General features: G+C 34.5%; 1 protein-coding gene across 1 annotated transcript in view; it reads left to right on the top strand.

The window, feature by feature from the left end:
* Window positions 1-19,619, top strand: part of LOC136839598 (uncharacterized) — a 27,816-nt gene extending 8,197 nt beyond the window's left edge. The window contains exons 2-5 of the mRNA XM_067105880.1: window positions 3,522-3,710; window positions 4,088-4,285; window positions 12,774-12,889; window positions 19,491-19,619. Coding sequence (XP_066961981.1) covers window positions 3,522-3,710; window positions 4,088-4,285; window positions 12,774-12,889; window positions 19,491-19,619 — 632 coding nt within the window. The remainder of the gene's footprint in view (window positions 1-3,521; window positions 3,711-4,087; window positions 4,286-12,773; window positions 12,890-19,490) is intronic.
* The last annotated feature ends 68 nt before the right edge of the window (window positions 19,620-19,687 follow it).

Raw genomic sequence — 19,687 nt, 5'->3', positions numbered from 1 at the left:
GTTAAGAAGGCATTGTGGCTATTAGAATTACATATATATATATATATATATATATATATATATATATATATATATATATATATATATATATATATATATATTTATATATATGTATATGTATATATATATATATATATATATATATATATATATATATATATATATGTATGTAGGTCCTTTGGCAAATGAGTTTATTATTTACTTTGATTTATATTGCCTTGCTTTACCAAAGACCCACGTAATTCTATCAAGTAAGGCTAAAAGTAACGCTAAAGGACAGATATTGAACAGATCAGGTCGCCAGTTAACACTCTCTAACAAAGAATAGAGGTTTATTTATAACCACATGAATGAATTCAGCAAACTTACTAGAACACTAGTTTCAGCAAAAATAGGTAATTTAAATAAAGTGAAATTGATTATTTACAGGAGCTAACAGCGGCTCCGAATATGAGTCCGACCACGCTACAATAAACCCCCCGTATTCGCGGGGGATGCATGCCACACGCCCCCCTTCCCCATACCTAAAATCCGGGAATACTTAGAACCCTTCTAAAAACACTTAGAACTGCCTATTTTGATAGTTCAAACACAAAAAAAAGCTCTAAAAATGCTTATACAGGTATTATCCTACTTAGGATGGGGTTAGGTTTCAAAAAACCCACGTTTGTTGGGAAAAACGTATCTCGAATATAGCCTAGCCTACACTAGGATATTCAGTACCATGTATACAAATATGGTAGCCTAGCCTACACTATAAAGTATACTCTATACATACATGGTATAGTAATTATTAATATCAGCTAATTCTGGAGGTTCATGCAGAGTGATTTAAGATAATTCAATACAAAGAGAAATTGAATAACAAACAAGAAGCTAGCCTACTCTATGGTATATCGTATACATATAGTGTAGCCTACCCTACATTATACTGTACTCTATGTTCATATAATATCGTATTATGTAACATCAAACATCAACATAACGAATATGCAACTTTTCCATGGATCTTTTAAAATGTTATGCTTTAATTCACCGTATCCAGTAATATTGTATATATATTATATTACTATTGTATTATAAATTGCAATCATGGCGATCAGTGTTTTGATTTGGAAATCGATTACGCGGTAAGTTTATTTCGCTGTGTTGAACTCGGTTCAGAGCGCTTCTCTTGCTTCTAGTTAGCGTAAATGAATCTCTAGATACTTTGTTTATATGGGGCAAGGTTATTTTTCGTTATACGAAGTATTTTTAAGTCGAAATATAACTTAAATACGTCTCGTGAAATTAATTTAGCTTTTTTTCGTTAATAGACAACGTTGCCGTTTGGGGGCATGTTTGTGTAAAAAAAATCAAGATTCCGTTCGCTATTTTCACTTGATTTCATCATAATGCGAGCTTTATGTATTTATCGTTTATCGGCGTAAAAATAGCAGTAATATGTGTTCTTTCATGCCCAGTAGTTTTGATTAAAATACTTCCTCTCCAATTTTAATTCTAGTTGAGTTTCATCCATGTTGCCGATGCACAATAATTTACAGTCATTAGCAGCTTGAGCATTGTTTTCTCAGCTTCAGCTACAACATACAGCTTAAGTTAGCAGTATATTTCCTTGCCGATCTTTTATCCATACTGAATAAGGGTATAATGCGAAAATATATCAGTCCTATTCTACTTAACTTCGTTTGTACTATAACCACAGTAATTGTTTATTACCGTTCGATGGTTGAAATACAAGCAAAATGGCTGTTGTTATTTGATTCGGTTATAAGCAAAACAACAGTTTCTCGTTCGGTTGGTTATGGCTGTACGCATTTACGCAAGAGTATAACATTACTAACAATACTTTTATCATTCTCTTCTACCTTTTTAACTAGAAGACGGGATAAAGAGATGGAGGAAAAGAAGGTGGTCTTTTGTAATTTGGCCTCCCTCGCTGCCTGACTGTATACTGCTGCCTGTGCCCGCGGGAAATCTGGAAATATTTTCTAGATATTGTCGTATTGGTATTAACTGCATACCCCATCGAGCACTACCTGGGTACCTGAGTATTTTAATAGTTTTATCACAAAAAGTGCATTTAGGCATGAAAATGACATGAAAATACAGTAATTAGTGAATATTTCTCTGTGAAAAATACCGCAAATGGGCGAATTTTCAGCAAATAATGCGTATATATGTTCCATAGAGAAATCCCCGAATAGGTGATTACGCGAATCGTGAGACCGTGAATGCGGGGTCTTTGCTGTACATGGAATAAATGCAACAGATTTAGATTTCTCAGACGCTGTATCAGGAATTTACTGCAAGGTCAAATTAAGGCTTCTTGATACCAATGATGCAGATTCTTCTCCCAGAAAGAGGATGTTGCGCAGGCACAAGATGTTTATTACCGTTCGATGGTTGAAATACAAGCAAAATGGCTGTTGTTATTTGATTCGGTTATAAGCAAAACAACAGTTTCTCGTTCGGTTGGTTATGGCTGTACGCATTTACCTGTATCCAGGTAACAATCTTGTCTTACAGAAACCTTCACTTGTCATTACTGATCACAAGGGAATGATTCATAGTTCAAAAATAATACGTTTAACACCATGGAGGATAAATTGTGACTTCACTAGACAACAGTAATTGTACTTGATAGATAACTTCGTAAACGAGATGTTTTACTAGGCTTTCTTAATCAGTGACTGTTTAAGAGAGGAAACTTTGAACCACGAAAAATGAGGGTTGTAGTCGAAGGGAAAGAGAACTGGGAGCAATTGTCACAATCAGACTTACCTCTGGGGGAGATAATACAGTGATCAGATGTATTAGTTTCCTTGGTCCATTTGGAATAACAATTTTCTCCCTCATGTTCGGAGAGAGACAGAGAGACAAAGGGGGTTTTAGTGGCCAAGCCGGGATGCATCTTGCCTCAGCTCAGAGTCTGTAGATGGGGGTTGTCTCCGGTCGCAGCTGTTTTCAGATTCCTCCTGCCCAGGCTTCTGACCTGAAAGGACAAAGACTCATAAGTACAAAGGTCACAAAAAAGTAAGCTTAAGGTACAATCTATCTAAGGTCTGTCCTAGCAAAACCTATCCCTTCTTATAATCCTCTGAACTAAGATTCTTATCCCTTTGATGGTTGGGATCTGTTGAAAACAACTCCTGCCTGCTTGCTTGCTTCCTACATCGTATGCCCCCTTACTTCAACAAAGATAAATTTCTTGTATTCGATTAAAGCATGGAAGAGAGGTCAACAGGTAATATTTATAATAATGATAATTATATATATATATATATATATATATATATATATATATATATATATATATGCATATATATATAAATATATAATATACGTATGTGTGTATATGTATATATATATATATATATATATATATATATATATATATATATATATATATATATATATATATATATATATATATATATATATATAATATATATATATATATATATATATATATATATATATATATATGTATATATATTTCCTTTTCGGTTTCTTACCAGGTGTTTCCTACGCGGATTCTGAGTGCAGAGACAAATCAGAGGACATATCCTATGGCAGTTACACTCTCCAGAACGAACAAGTCATTTGGTGGTGCAAAAATAACTCCCAAGCCTTCCCTGAGGGAAACAGATTTCACATTTCGACCTGCCCCAATAGAAGACACATTCAAGACACCCAGCTGTGCGAAAGTAAGGTTTTCATATATAGTTTGTTATTCTTCTTGCTATTTTTGTCTTTCGTTGTCTCTTGCCATCTTCTCGGATAATTATAAAGAGTAGTTTGTATCTTATTAGAATTAGATGAGTGAGTTTGCTATTGTCAATTACCTTTGGTAGCATAATTGGTAAAGAGAGTTCACGTAGGGGATAGCGCCGTCAGCGAACCCATGTTACACCTTTTCAAACTTTTTTTACTTGCAATTTCCTTGTCAGCGCTTACTGACCTCATAGGTCCCAGCAGTTGGCCTTTGGCCTAAATTCTGTATTCCATAGGTAAAAAGAAAATACAGACAATAAAGAAAGATTTTACGCTTCCTAATAAAGTATATGTGCCCTTTTCTATGCAGCAAGAAGTAATGCCATGGAAGAATGCGGAAATTCGACAAACCCAGCCAATGCTGTGCAGGTCCTGAAGTCAGACCTTCCCCCTTATGTCAAGTATTTCGTCTGTGAAGAAGGGATGGAATGGGATTCTGGTTCGCCTGGTCAGGTCACTCAGTGTTTGGACGGTCGGTGGACAGAGATAGCGGACTCTTGCGTTGAAGGTAAGCTGAGTTAGCTGACGCTGGTAGTCAAAAGAGAAAGTAAATTATGGGTGTTTTGTGTGTGTGTGTGTGTATGAGAGAGAAAGAGAATGCTGAATGCTGTGGAGAAGCAGCAATATCTCTCGAGTAACAAATGCATTATTTGTCGTTTGTAGTTACGGTACAAACGCGCGCGCGCACACGTTTTACACACACACACACACACACATACACATATATATATATATATATATATATATATATATATATATATATATATATATATATATATATATATATATATATATATATATATATATATATATATATATATATATATATATATATATATATATATATATATATATATATATATATATATATATGTGTTTGTGTATGTGTATAGCCAATGAAACAGTTAGCAGCTATTTCATTTTAACAAACACATCTTTCATATCCAGCAAGGTAATAATAAGCACAAATTTACTGGTACGAATTGATACAGTATATATACTGCTGAACGCCCTCTTGTTTTGCACAAAAGAGGTGTAGGGTTTCCTTCCGCTGAGTAACGTCTTAATTTTTCAAGATATGAAAAGGCTGTTCTGTCAATTTACGTGACTTTTACTCAGCGCATAGCTGTTGCTTTCAGTCTATGTTCTCGCCTCAGCATTTTCATGTTAATTAGGCTAATAACTAACAAACCTGAAGACAGAATCTAAAAAGGAGGAAGAACATTGATTTGATTGATTTGTAAAATTTTAGACTGTCAAGCCAAGCGCTGGGGCACTTTCGGCCATTCACCCCTTAAGACAATGAAAAGAGATGAAGTACAAGAATCTAAAGATGGACTTGGGAGAAAACCCCAGTTACACTAAGAAGTAATGGTTAAGAGAGAATACACAGCAAGACTGATGAAAGGAAGCGGGACTGGAGATAAAGTAAAAGGTTTAGAAACGGGTGCAGCTAGGTCCCGAGGGGACGCAACGAACGCTTTAATAATGTCTGCAGTGTACCCTGTGAGGAGGGCTGGAGGCACTACTCTCTACGGGGTGCAGGAGCAAAATGAGAATAATATAGACGTGGATCATGTGGACATATAGTTTCAGTATATTGTGTTTATTGATTCTTGACAAAAATAAAAAAGGTTGTTGAGATGTAGATTTGATTATCAATATATTTCTCAGAACTTGAAGCTACGTGGAGGAAAGACACTCTCGTATCTTTAGATATGATATGATTATTATGGTTTGCATATTTCCATATCCAAAAGGTTGCAGAAGGGTTAAAAATACACCCATATCTGGACTCTGTCCTCCACCGGCGTAGAATGATTCATCCTTAAACACTGTCTTGAAAACTAGACTCCTTTAGTCATTCAGAAACCATCATAACCGGCTATTAGGGATCAGTTCACACTCGGTGAGACACCCAGATATTTACTCACAAGGATTTCAAGGTCCTGAGTAAAACTACTGACAAATCTAACCTCATTGTTCAGCCTCTGTCCATCGGAAGGAAAATCAAGAAAACTCTGGACATTAACTTTGCCTACTGAGCTATTTACCAAATAGCATTTTTACATACTTCAAGGTTTTCACACACGGCATTCTGGTTCTTGTATTATTTGCTTGCGTTTAAATAATCAGGCCATAACAAGGGTAGAAACGGCACATTAAATACATTTTCTTTTTATAAACCCCGCCAAGTTCCTCATTGGATGGGTCGATATCGTACTCGGCTAGCAATCTCCTAGGCCCGCATTCGGTTCTCCGGCTGGCCAATAAAGAATTAGGGGAATTTATTTCTGGTGATAGAAATTCATTTCTCGGTATAATGTGGTTCGGATTCCACAATAAGCTGTAGGTCCCGTTGCTAGGTAACCAGTTGGTTCTTAGCCACGTAAAATAAGTTTAATCCTTCGGGCCGACCCTAGGAGAGCTGTTAATCAGCTCAGTGGTCTGGTTAAACTAAGGTATACTTATAAACTCCGCCTGTGGGAGCTTACAGCGTATCTTTGGTATTCCTGTTAAAACTTGTGAGGATGTCGAAGGCTTGCCGAACCTGCGCAGGTAAATGAATTTTGTTCTGGTTATATATATGTGTGTGTGTGTGTGCACTTATTTAGGTATGTATTGGATGTCATTATGTGGCCATACGCTTGCAGAAATTAATTATAAAGTTTTATGGATGTAGAGACGAGAATTGGGAAGTACTTTATAAGTACGTCAGCAAAACTTAGTTTTGGGGAGTGCAAGGTAAAGGTCCTATCTCCAATGTAGTAGCTAAAAAGACAGAAAGTAATTATGATGATTACAGAATTATTTTGACAAAAAGACCTAACTGTTGCTCTTGAAATGACCTATGGCGACACTGAAGCTCCTAAGAGTAGTACTCTCATTCGGCAGATTTTTTAGCTATTATGGAATTTTGGAACTAATGATTGGATTCCTCTTTCCTTCAGAGGCATTATCCTTTTTCCAGTAAAGTATGGGGTTCCAGTAGAAAAATATGTTCTAATGCCATCCATCTCATTATGTATAATTATATATATATATATATATATATATATATATATATATATATATATATATATATATATATATATATATATATATATATATATATTTTATATATTTATATATATATATATACATATCTTATATATAAAAGTGAATGTGTGTATGTTTGTAAGTTTGTTTGTATGTTGGTGCACTATAGAAATCCGAATTGCTTGACCGATCTACACAAAATTTGGCAAGTGGCCATCATTTGACCCAACTTAGATAATAGGGGGGTTTCAGACCCATACCCCGCCCCCTTCCCCTTCCCCATTCCTCTTCCCCCTTCCTCTTCCCCCTTCCTCTTCCTTTTGTAACTTAGTGGTAAATGAACTCTACGGGTTTATCATACCCCCATTTCATGTACTCGAGACCATAGAAATATATTATTGAAAATGCTTTTCAGTCACCATTGTGATACCTGGATAAAGGGGACAAAAAGCACAGCAATATTTGGATAAGAGGGACAGACACCACAGTAATACCTGGTTAAAAGGGACAGACAATACAGTAATACCTGGTTAAAAGAGACAGACAATACAGTAATACCTGGTTAAAGGGGACAGACAGTTTAGTAATATCTGGGTAAAAGGGACAGTTACCACAGTAATAACTGGATAAAAGGGACAATCACAACACTAATACCTGGACAAAGGGGACAGACAGAACAGTAATAACTGGATCAAAGGGACAGTCACCACAGTAATATCTGGATAAAAGGTACAGTCACCACAGTAGGTCACAGTAATACCTGGTTAAAGGGAACAGACAGTATAATAATACCAAGACAAAAGGTACAGTTACCACAGTAATACCTGGATAAAAGGGACAGACAGTACAGTAATACCTGGTTGAAGGTGTCAGACAGCATAGTAATACCTGGATAAAATGGACAGTCACCACAGCAATACCTGGATAAAAGGGACAGTCACCACAGTAATACCTAGATAAAAAGGACAGGCAGAACAGTATTACCTGGATAAAAGGGACAGTCACCACAGCAATCCCTGGATAAAAGGGACAGTCATCACAGTAATAACTGGATAAAAGAGACAGGCAGCACAATAATACTAGGATAAAATGGACAGTCACCACAGTAATACCTGTATAAAAGGGACAGACATTACAGTAATAACTGGTTAAAGGGGACTGACAGCACAGTAATACCTGGTTAAAGGGGACAGACAGCATACCAATAACTGGATAAAAGGGACAGTTACCACAGTAATACCTGGATAAAGGGACAGACAGTACAATAATATCTGGTTAAAGGAGACAGACAGTACAGTAATACCTGGTTAAACGTTTCAGGCAGCACGGTAATGCCTGGATATATATATATATATATATATATATATATATATATATATATATATATATATATATATATATATATATAATCATGAAGCTACAAATGTAAAGCAATATCAAATCCACGCTACCTCAGGAATATCCCGTTGAAATTATCACGAAGGGGAATTTATAAGTGATAAATGGATATTCACGGGGTAGCATGGATTTGATATTAAGCTTACATTTGTAGCTTCATGATTGTATATAAATCACGGTGTGATAAAAAAAATGTCATATATATATATATATATATATATATATATATATATATATATATATATATATATATATATATATATATACACTGGGTGTTTCGAAATTAGAGCCCCCCCCTCTACAGCATAAACTAAAATTGATATGGACAAAAACAAAAGTAATTCAGAACAGGCATTTATTTAAGTTTATCTCTGAGTATTTAATATTTTGTGTGGCCTCCATCTCCTTGTACCACAGCCTGCATTCTTGAGGGGTATGCTTTCAGGAAATCGCAAAAAAGCTGAGACTCAAACTCCATTTCCTTGAGCACTTTGGTCACCTCTCTTCGCAGGTCGTCGAGGCTTGGTATACCATCATAGTTCACTGTGCGCGCTTCAACACGATCCTTTAAGATACTGCCAATGTTACCTGGAAATTCACTTGACAAGAAGAAATCGATACCACTGTTTCAAAGCAGCTCCTGTGTCTGATAAGCCTTGAAACATGGTGCAAAAATGTGACTTCTTCAACAGATAACACATTTTCAGTATCTTTGAGGAAAGGAAATACTCCACCAGTAAGCACAGTTTCTCTGAAGTATTCGCCATTCCATGACTGTCCTTTTTCTTTGATGATCCACATTAACCGTGATACAGAGAAAAATTCCCAAACATTCAGGAAATTTCACAACTTGGCAATAGCACACGTCATCGCTGATATCATCCAACTTTGCAGCCTAAATGATGTCATTTTTATGATTTGGCTTCACGACTGTGTAAATGAAGAATTCATCTGATGCGGCAACATGGAGAAAGTCAGCTTCATCCCAATCTTTAAGAAATGAACCACAAAACCATGCACGGTCTTCTCTCTGTTGCTGAGTGATGTTGGGCTTGCTGATAACATGAAATGGCTTGATACCAGATTTTTTCAACTCACGATATACAGCACTATAACTTTTCTTCTTTCCCCTTTTTGTATCTAGTTCAAGCGCCAATTTACGTAAAGACTTTCTTGGTCTATCCACTGCCTCAGCTATGATGTCTTTTGACTCCTGAGAAAGGACTTCAGGCCTTCCAAGATTCTCACTCTTTTCACAATGACAGTCATATGGATTTTTGTTCATTTCTTTTAACGAAGGATTCATCTCTTTTAATGTATTTAGCTATCCAGGAACGTGAAATGAAGGATGCACCAGCATCTCAGGCCTCTCTGAAGGTTATATCCCGGATTCGGTCAATCCATCTGATTTCCTCCGAATCGTTAGCCCATGGCTGTATCTAGCTCCATCACTCAGTCTGAAAATACAAGAAATGTAAAATGAAAAATAGCTTAATAGAAACTTAAAATAATGTACTTGGAGATAGGCTATAGCAGAAAACTTCATAACTTTCCATTCGTTCTGTTGAGCGGGGGGCGGCCCTCTAATTTCAAAACACCCAGTACATATATACTGTGTACATATATATATATATATATATATATATATATATATATATATATATATATATATATATATATATATATATATGTATATATATATATTTCTTGTGATATTTTGTTTTTAAAATGCTATTTTCGAATTTTACATTCATATTTTGTCTTTTAAGTCTACTCTTTCTCCTGTTCATATAGTCTACTTGACAATTTGCAGCTGTTATGACAAAATGGTATGGTATTTCTGCTCTGCCATCAATGTTCTAAAGAACCTAATTACTTGCTCTGACATATCAGATGATTATTCATTGGAGGTGAGGCAGTTTAATAAGGATACTTTTATTTCATACAAACTCTTAGAAGCCTTGACGATGCCTATGGGACTGAAAATTCCAGTCTAGGATTTCATAATAAAATTCCAATCTAGGATTCCAGAATTCCCGAAGACAGGTAGATAAGTCAGATAATTAATATTTTGCCCATTGCTCCAAACACCTCTGAGGTGTGACCAGTGCCCAATGATCTTGAAATTTAGTTGATTTCAGTTGATCCTTGTTACTTCTAATTATGTAATGCTGTTCTCCAAGGAGTTTCTTTGTCGAATATCGGTCGTCATTTGGGTGGGTCCAGTTAGGAGGAAAGTCCTAGAAGTAAAAGTTATAAGTGGTCCATCCAACCTTCGACATTCGTGTACCTTGGTGTAAATTTCAGTAACCTAGAGCAAAATCATAATACTGGATTCCTGTATACTTTTATAACTCTGAATACCTTTCTTTACATAAGGTAACTCAAGGCACGTATGAACACTACTTTCAGATCTTCCCTCGTGATTTATTGATTATGTTCTCAGTATCTACCTTGAAGCTTTTTAGACATGTCACGGCAGAGAACCTTCAAGTGAATAATTGATTCGAGATGTCTGGAATGACAAGTTCTGTGAGGAGGATTTGGGTGTAAGAAAGTACTTTTAGTTGGAGAAACTAAGCGCGACTTCTTTTGTATATTGTGTGGTATTAGCACGTTTATTCGTAGGGTTGCTGGCAACCCATTACTGAATGGATACTTTGGTAATTCATGTATTGGCATAAACATCTTTATACAAATTCGTATGCAATTTTATATACATATATATATATATATATTATATATATATATATATATATATATATATATATATATATATATATAAAAGTATAATATATATATTATATTATATATGTATATATATATATAATATATATATATATATATATATATGTGTGTGTGTGCGTGTGTGCGCGTGCGTGTGCGTGTGTGTGTGTGTGTTTCTATGTATGTATGTATGTATGTATGTATGTAGAGAGAGAGAGAGAGAGAGAAAGCAAATACATGGATTATATGTACGTACAACATAAAAGAGAAGACATTTAGTGGTCTACGTCACTGTCTGCAGTTGTTTCTAAATCCACGGACGAAGCATTTATTATATGTAATTCTTATTGGGTGTAAGTTATTCCCAAGTATACTGGAATGTATATTAAACGATATTTGTGGCTTAATATTCTAATGTGTAAAAATTTCTTACTCATTTATGTGACATTTTATGTAATATATTATATATATATATATATATATATATATATATATATATATATATATATATATATATTGCATGATATAATAACTTCCATTATATATATATATATATATATATATATATATATATATATATATATATATATATATATATGTGTGTGTATATTGCATGATATAATAATTTCCATGTCTATTCAAGAGCTATTATCAGGCAAGACTGATCTTTGCGAGGGCGGGCTATGGAGTCTCAATTATTTATTTCTCATAATTTCCGGTATTGAAGGCGCATATTAATAACTCTTTCTATAGGTACTCCATCCAATTATATCTTGGTCAAAAGTAAGCGTTCCATCGGTATGGAATCCACAGCAAATATTAAGGAAATCCTTGATCACTCGTGACTTTTAGGATTCGTTCATCATTCATGTGCAGCTGTACAGCACATTTATACGGCTCTTTCTATCTAGCAGTGCTCTCTTATATAAAAACTAAACTGATATACAACAAGTAAAAATGTACAGAAGTTCATTCAGTACGAAAATTATAAAGAGGAGGGGAAATTATCTGTCTCAGAATAGCTGAGTGATAGATAATTCTTCACAACGAGTAATTTTTATAAGTAGTTAATAGATACTGGAGTAATGAAAAAAGCAAAAAAGCAAAAATATGAGATTTTAAATGTCGTTTTTAAATACAAAGTACCTGTGCCTTTCTTCGGTACTTTTGATCAGAAGTTATCATTGTAAGTCGAAATAATATCTTTCAAAGCATTATGTTGTTGACCAGGAGCGAACATCATGTCATCACCCATCGCATAATCTTATAAAGTTGCCTTATCGAAGGCCTTAGTTTATCATTCAAACGTTGGGCTGTCAGCATTCGTTGATACTCAAAGGAAGATACACTGGCTTGACATTGTCAAACGCTACTTAAGATGTAGTCACAGTTTCCTTTATTAATGTATTTTGACGTGTGGTTGATTGAGAAACTGCCGTTGTACGGATACTGCCGACTGTTTAGAACATCTGGAGTTACTCTCTCAAACAGCTCTTAATTGCCTGTCTAAGATGACACCTGAACACTCACAACAAACGCTGGTAATGCATTCAAATAGGCGGCTTTCCACTCTTTATATCAGGAGAGCTATCAGGAGTTATCTCATTGCGATAATTAATAATTATTGTAATTGTTCACCGTTTTAGCAGTGATTAAGATTTTTTTTGTCCTTTTCATGGCTAAGTGTTCTGCAGACAGATGCAGAGATATGCTTTGTTTTTGTTATTGCACTGAATATAAAAAATATTCAGTGAAGTTTTGCTGATACAAAATATATCAGAGACGTGTTCGTATTCGAACTGACGATTTTTCCATTTCATTTTTTCGCCCAGAGTCAACCATCCCACGCGACTGTTCTATGATTGCAAAAATGAAGAAAGGAAATTGGGCGAAATCGGGTATTCGTGAGATTACGCCCTCCGGCAGACGTGAGGACGACGCCATTCCTGTAAGTATTGACTCATTTTCCTTGCACTGTGATATTCATGTGATTTGGACGGTATCAGCCACTGATCTTCGTCTGCCCTACATATAAACACATGCATTGATCATGTTGTTCTACTGTATTCTTTACACATTATGTCCAGATACACGGCTGCTCAAGAGGTTCTTGAACCCCCTCCGATTATACGAAACTTCTATCGACAGTTATTGTTTTATTGTTCAAAGAGTTTTACTGAAGAAATTAGAAAATGAAAGCGTTATAAATGAAAACTAGACAAGTTCTTACGAATAACTTGAGAGAGGAATCTTGGAGTAATTTCAGAATCAAATGCAATAGGTTTTCTGTCTTGCTTAGAGTTTATACAGTTTGCAGATGTTACGTGTTCTGTTACCTAACAAAAATTAGCTTTCAAAGTAATTTTAAATTTCACTAAGCTGAGGACGACGTACGTAACATTTCTTGCAAGGAGACGTGCTGAAATATATATGCGTAACGAGATTTCTCCATTTGGTTTCGAGAAGTTATGCTGAAGAAATAGGGTGCAGGTAACAGTACCTGAAATACAGAGACAGAAATAGAAGGACAGTTCATTATTCAGATACACTAATCTGAGTGCATTTGTCGTCTCTGTTTGTCCTGATTCATTACTTGAAAATATTTGTCCAATCTAAAGAATCGTGAGGTTGATGCCCTTTGCTTAGATGGAGACAAGGCATCTTTTTCGTCCTTTTATCTTGGAGATAAATGGATGTGTTTTTTTTTTACTGATTCAACCATGAAGTTTCTGAATAATAAGCCACTTTTCCAAACATCTTACAAATGAAAAGAAACGTTAACTAAACACTGAGACATTCCCACACGTATCTTATGCTAAGAAAAGGGGTAAAATTTCCTGTACGTATAGATTAATATATTCTTGAATTACTAAATAACTGAAACGGTAGAATATACATTTCTAAAACTTTACAAACTTTTAAGAGATTTTAATACGGTTTTATAGCTGAAGTATTAGCACCTGGCCAAGTTTCCTCGGATTCAGGAAGAAATATATATGTATATTCAACCGTTTCAGTTATTTACTAATTCAAGAATATATTAATCTATACGTACAAGAAATTTTACCCCTTTTCTTAGCATAAGATACGTGTGGGAATGTCTCAGTGTTTAGTTAACGTTTCTTTTCATTTGTAAGATGTTTGGAAAAGTGGCTTGTTATTCAGAAACTTCATGGTTGAATCAGTGAAAAAAAACATTCACTAATCTCCAAGATAAGAGGACGAAAAAGATGCCTTGTCTCCATCTAAGCAAAGGGCATCAACCTCACGATTCTATGGATTGGACAAATATTTTCAAGTAATGAAATCAGGACAAACAGAGACGACAAATGCACTCAGATTAGTGTATCTGAATAATGAACTGTCCTTCTATTTCTGTCTCTGTATTTCAGGTACTGTTACCTGCACCCTATTTAATATATATATAATTTATATATGTGTATATATATTATCTGTCTATATATATATATATATATATATATATATATATATATATATATATATATATATATATATATATATATATATATATATATATATATATATATATATATATATATATATATATATATATATATACACAAACGTGTGTCTGTGAAATCGTAGCAACCACAATGCCCTCTTAATTTCACGAATTCTTCATACTTTTTGGATACACTTGTCAATAAAAAGCTTGAGATCCAGATGCAAGAATATAAAGCAATTTGACTTCCGTAGCATGATTCGAACCCGAATGCGGAGTATCAGAACGAGGTTTTGTTACCGACCTGACTACGAGAGGGATAAAAGTCTTGTGCTGCTCATACATACATATACCTGTGGAATTCGGATACATTTATTAGAGCTGGAGTAGATCCATCCTCACCATCGTGGCCAAGTGGGGTAATCGCTTTTATTGCTTTGGCTTCTCGAATTTTTCACACTTTTTTGGGGATACGCTTGTTTCTACAAAGCCTGAGATCCACATGCAAGAATGTGAAGCAGGGTTCGATTCATCTGGAGCATCAGGAAGAGGTCGCGTTACCGACCTGACTACGAGATGGATGAAAATCTGTTGCCGCTCATATCCTTCCATTTAGATCTCAGGCTTTATAGTGACAAGCGTACCCAAAAGGTGTGAAGAATTCGAGAAGTTAAGAGGGAATTTTGGCTCTTATCTCCCTAAAAAGTGACCAGTATATTCATTCTCTCTCTCTCTCTCTCTCTCTCTCTCTCTCTCTCTCTCTCTCTCTCTCTCTCTCTCTCTCTCTCTCTCTCTCTCTCTCTCTATATATATATATTATATATATATATATATATATATATATATATATATATATATATATATATATATATATATATATATATATATATATGTGTGTGTGTGTGTGTGTGTGTGTCTTAAAAACCAGGTATGTGAAATACATAGTATGGTATCCTGTCGAGAGCGATAGACATTTTACATGTTCGCAGGGCTATTTGTTATAGCAAAGTAAAGCACAAGATATCTGATGCCAGGATTTATGGAAAAGTATATATTTGCTGTAATCTGGAGGTCGATAACAAGAAATATTTGATATGGTTTAAGATAAAGAATAAGCGATAAGGTCTAAAGATCGAGAAGAAGTATATATGTTTCAGGTGGCAAGGAAAAGAAACACTATCTCCTAATGATCGAGAAGTTTAAATATTTGATAATATCTAAAGGCAAAGAACAAGAAATATTTTGCATAATGTTTTATATGGTGTCCACGTTGATATCAAATATTTTAGTTCGAAAACAGTAACTATGCGATATAATGGTCAGATCGAGGAAATATAGAATTAGATTCATATAAAGGACGAGATTCAAAAATAGAGAATGCTTATGACCTAAAGGTTGAGGATAAAAACAAATTGTTCTTTCGAAGGCAGAGAACAAGAAACAATGAACGGTGTCAGAAAGCCAAGAACCAGAATTATTCGATCGCATCAAAAGGTCAATACTAATAAATATTTGAGATTAAGGTCGAGACGAGAAATAATGGATCTTCACTTTATCCAGTTCCCTGATCTTCACGACAAACATGTGCTGGTCTGGAAATACTAAACGATTTTTCTTAGCTATGTATGTTAAGAGTTAGTCGGTAGCATCACGTAGGAAAAGAAGACTGGCTTCTAGTTTCAGAAACAATTGCCAAAAAATATTACGTCGTTATGGCTGAATTCAGATTGAAGCAAAAGGGGAGGTTGTGTACAAAACAGGGTCGAACGAAGATAGGGGAATATGGTGTTTAAAGTTTTTTTTAGATAGTAAGAACAATCGTAAATGTAGAGAAATGTTGTGTATTAAGTAATTTGAATGCTTATTAAATTGTTAAAGTAACACTGAGTTTTTATTTTCTTGCTTTTCATCAAACCCTTTCGTTCATTTCTTTTCACGCTACTAACCTACCCCATTCATTGTTAGTGTAAATATTGAGAATGATTTATTCATAACAGACTATAAAAGAACGGGTGGGGAATGGCCATTACTAGACATTTACTTATGTACAGACCATGATACGTAGTATATGTTAGACTCTAGAAAATGTCGCTACATAGGAAGTGTTTTCTTGTCTGGCAGTTCTCTGAATAACATAAAGCAATAATAGGTCTTAAAAATATCCAAAATTGGGGACATTAGGTTCCAGCTTTACCGCGGCACAATTACATGACTATACCGAAAAGATCTTCCCTCAACACGCAAAGCACTAAAAGTGATATGTAGATACAGATAGAATGCCTCGAGATATATATATATATATATATATATATATATATATATATATATATATATATATATATATATATATATATATATATATATATATATATATATATGTGTGTGTGTGTGTATGTAAACTGAATCACGAAAATATGGAATGTGATGAATATATAAATTAAATATAAAATCCACAAAGGAAAGGGAGACACTGGAGTGCTAAGAGGCCTTTCAACTGTCTTTCGTCCTTTACTTAGCACACTGAAGAAATATAAAAGTAAGTTTACAAAGAAAGCTCATATAAATGACAGATGGGGATTATAAAGGGAAAAAATAAGTACCTGGAATCCAACACTATTGAAGAATTAGTAGAACTGCCAAAACAGGATCAAATATTTAAGAGGTTTTACAAAGGATTAGGATCAACCATTCAGAAGGAGGGACAGGACAATTAAAAGATTATGCAAGGGGGTGACTGACCACCAGAAAATATTAGTACAACAAAATCATTCTCTTTTTTTGTAAACAATAACAATTTTTTGCAAGGCAAACATTTTTACAAATGAAAATTATATTAAACATACAAATACATAGAAAATATATATAAGGTAACTAATTTGTAATTGTCAGTGATTTTATCATTTAGGTCATTCTTGGACATTTTTCTAATACAAAAGTCCAAATAATACATGCCAGGGCTAAGGTTAAAATTACAGCTGGAAGTAAGCTGTATAATAGCAGACTCCAAAAGATTTCTTGAAGAGAAATCTTTTGATCTGGCAATCGCTGAACTTTCAGTCGAATTTATCCTGTGAGAGTTTTCACTTGAATGAATATAGCATTGGATGATTGTCCAGTTTTGACTGAATACTTATGTTGCTTAATACATACATCTAAATCTTTGCTAGATTGGCCAATATAAAAAAAGGGGCAGTCCAAACCTGGAATTTTATACATTATGTTGTTGTTTTCTTTAGGGTTATTTATTATTAACATTCCTTTTAGTGTGTTATTATAAGAAAAAACGAGGTTGACATTAAAAGATTTTGACAATAATTTTATGTTTTCAAAACCAATCAAATATATTAGTGTGTGTGTGTATGAATATACATATATATACATATATATATGTATGCATATACTTTCCAACTGTAACTCTTTTATCAAATAGAAACAGGCTCTAACTTTAACTGTTGAGTTGCAGATGAACCACATGAAGAAAATTCCCACAACATTAGGCATTTTATACAGTAACACACAATTTTTATTATATATATATATATATATATATATATATATATATATATATACATATATACACATTATATATATATATATATATATATATATATATATATATATATATATTATAACATGCAATTGCTATTTGCAATAGCACATGAAGTTCCACTTATTTAAAATTAAAATTAAAGAATAAAGTATGTAAAGTACAGACGGTGAGTCAACTTCACGACCACCCAGAACCGAGGAACAGGGAGCGATCAAAATACCCCTGACATTGTCACCTGCTTAATCCTCGGCGCCTTCACGAAAAAGCTCCAACCATCCTCTCTAAGCCTATTATTCTGCCTTTGTCAGCCTTTAATTTCTCCTGGATACTGTTGTTCATCTCCCTGTTCCAGCACCACTCTTGTGGATGCCGTCAAAACAAGGGAACCGGTGAGTTAACGGACTAAACCCCACACACGGGAGCAGAGGCTATATAAGGTCCTGACCAGGAGTCATGAGAGGGGTTCGTTACCAGCCAGAATCAGAGTAAAGTCCTTGCCGGGTCGGTTTCCGACTGCCCTCCCCCCTTTCTGACCCAGTCAAACTTTGTCGTGATAACATAGTCCCACCAAAGTCCCTTGCCTTATTGCAAAGTCTGGCCTACACATCAAGACAATACACCCTATAGGAATAGGTACAGTCTGGATTTGGAGTTTGTTACGACCCCCTTTCTTACACTATAATTTTAATTCTTTCAAATATTTCCGCCCCTTGGGGATCTGAGAAAATAAGTGAAGTGTTAATGTTTTCATTTCAAGCAATGTACGCACCTATAGCATTTGCTATTTTCCATATTTCCCTCTCAGCCTTTAGCACTCCCTACATGATCGTGAAGGTGTTCTCTTTGCAACAAAGTGACAGTAAACTTGTCTTGCAGAATAGGCGTTTTGGTGCCGTGTGACGGCCTGTTCATCCATGGTGCCAATTCCTGAGTTCCCGACGTGGAAGAACACTTCAAGAGTAATCTCCGAAGACTCATATGCCTACGTGGCAGAATTCCTGTATATTTACTTATTGTTAGAGTTCCCACCATAGTGTGATTTCTTTCAGAATAGAATTGATTTTATATTTAAGGAATTTCACCATAGACTGTAAAGTCTTTGATATTGGTACTATTTGTTTTGTGACTGACGTAATATCAGTGCCAAGGAGCTCGTGAGGAGCTCCCTATGCAATATCCTTCTGATCCATGTAATTAAACCTAATTAGTGAAGTCTTATATTTCTTTTGAACACCATTTTAATTTACTGTTAACTGACTTCTTATTATGAGTTTAGCCAAGTAGTCAGATGAGTTTAGATTGTGTTTAGGGCTAGATAAACCAACCCCGGGCTAGGCTCATAAAAAAATTATACATATATATATATATATATATATATATATATATATATATATATATATATATATATATATATATATATATATATATATATATATATATATATATGCATAAACTTTTCAGAGTTATTACGTGTATGTATAAATATTGGTCAGTGTAAAAGGCCCTTACACTAAGTCATATACTATATTTCAACAGGTTTATTGTGGACTCTCAAAAAGAAATCACGCAATCAATGGCTGGACAAGATTTTTAACTTATCATGCCAGAAATCCATTACCATCCCACAACGGTTCTGGCAACCCTGACAGCGGAGACTTTTTATAGGTAAGAGTTTGGTCATTGATTTTAATGGTTTATATATGTATATATATAAATTATATATATACTGTACA

Source organism: Macrobrachium rosenbergii, chromosome 1 (assembly GCF_040412425.1).
Source record: "Macrobrachium rosenbergii isolate ZJJX-2024 chromosome 1, ASM4041242v1, whole genome shotgun sequence".
Lineage (NCBI taxonomy): Eukaryota > Metazoa > Arthropoda > Malacostraca > Decapoda > Palaemonidae > Macrobrachium > Macrobrachium rosenbergii.
The sequence above is the reverse complement of the archived record's forward strand: the minus strand, read 5'-3'. Positions and strand labels throughout refer to the sequence as shown.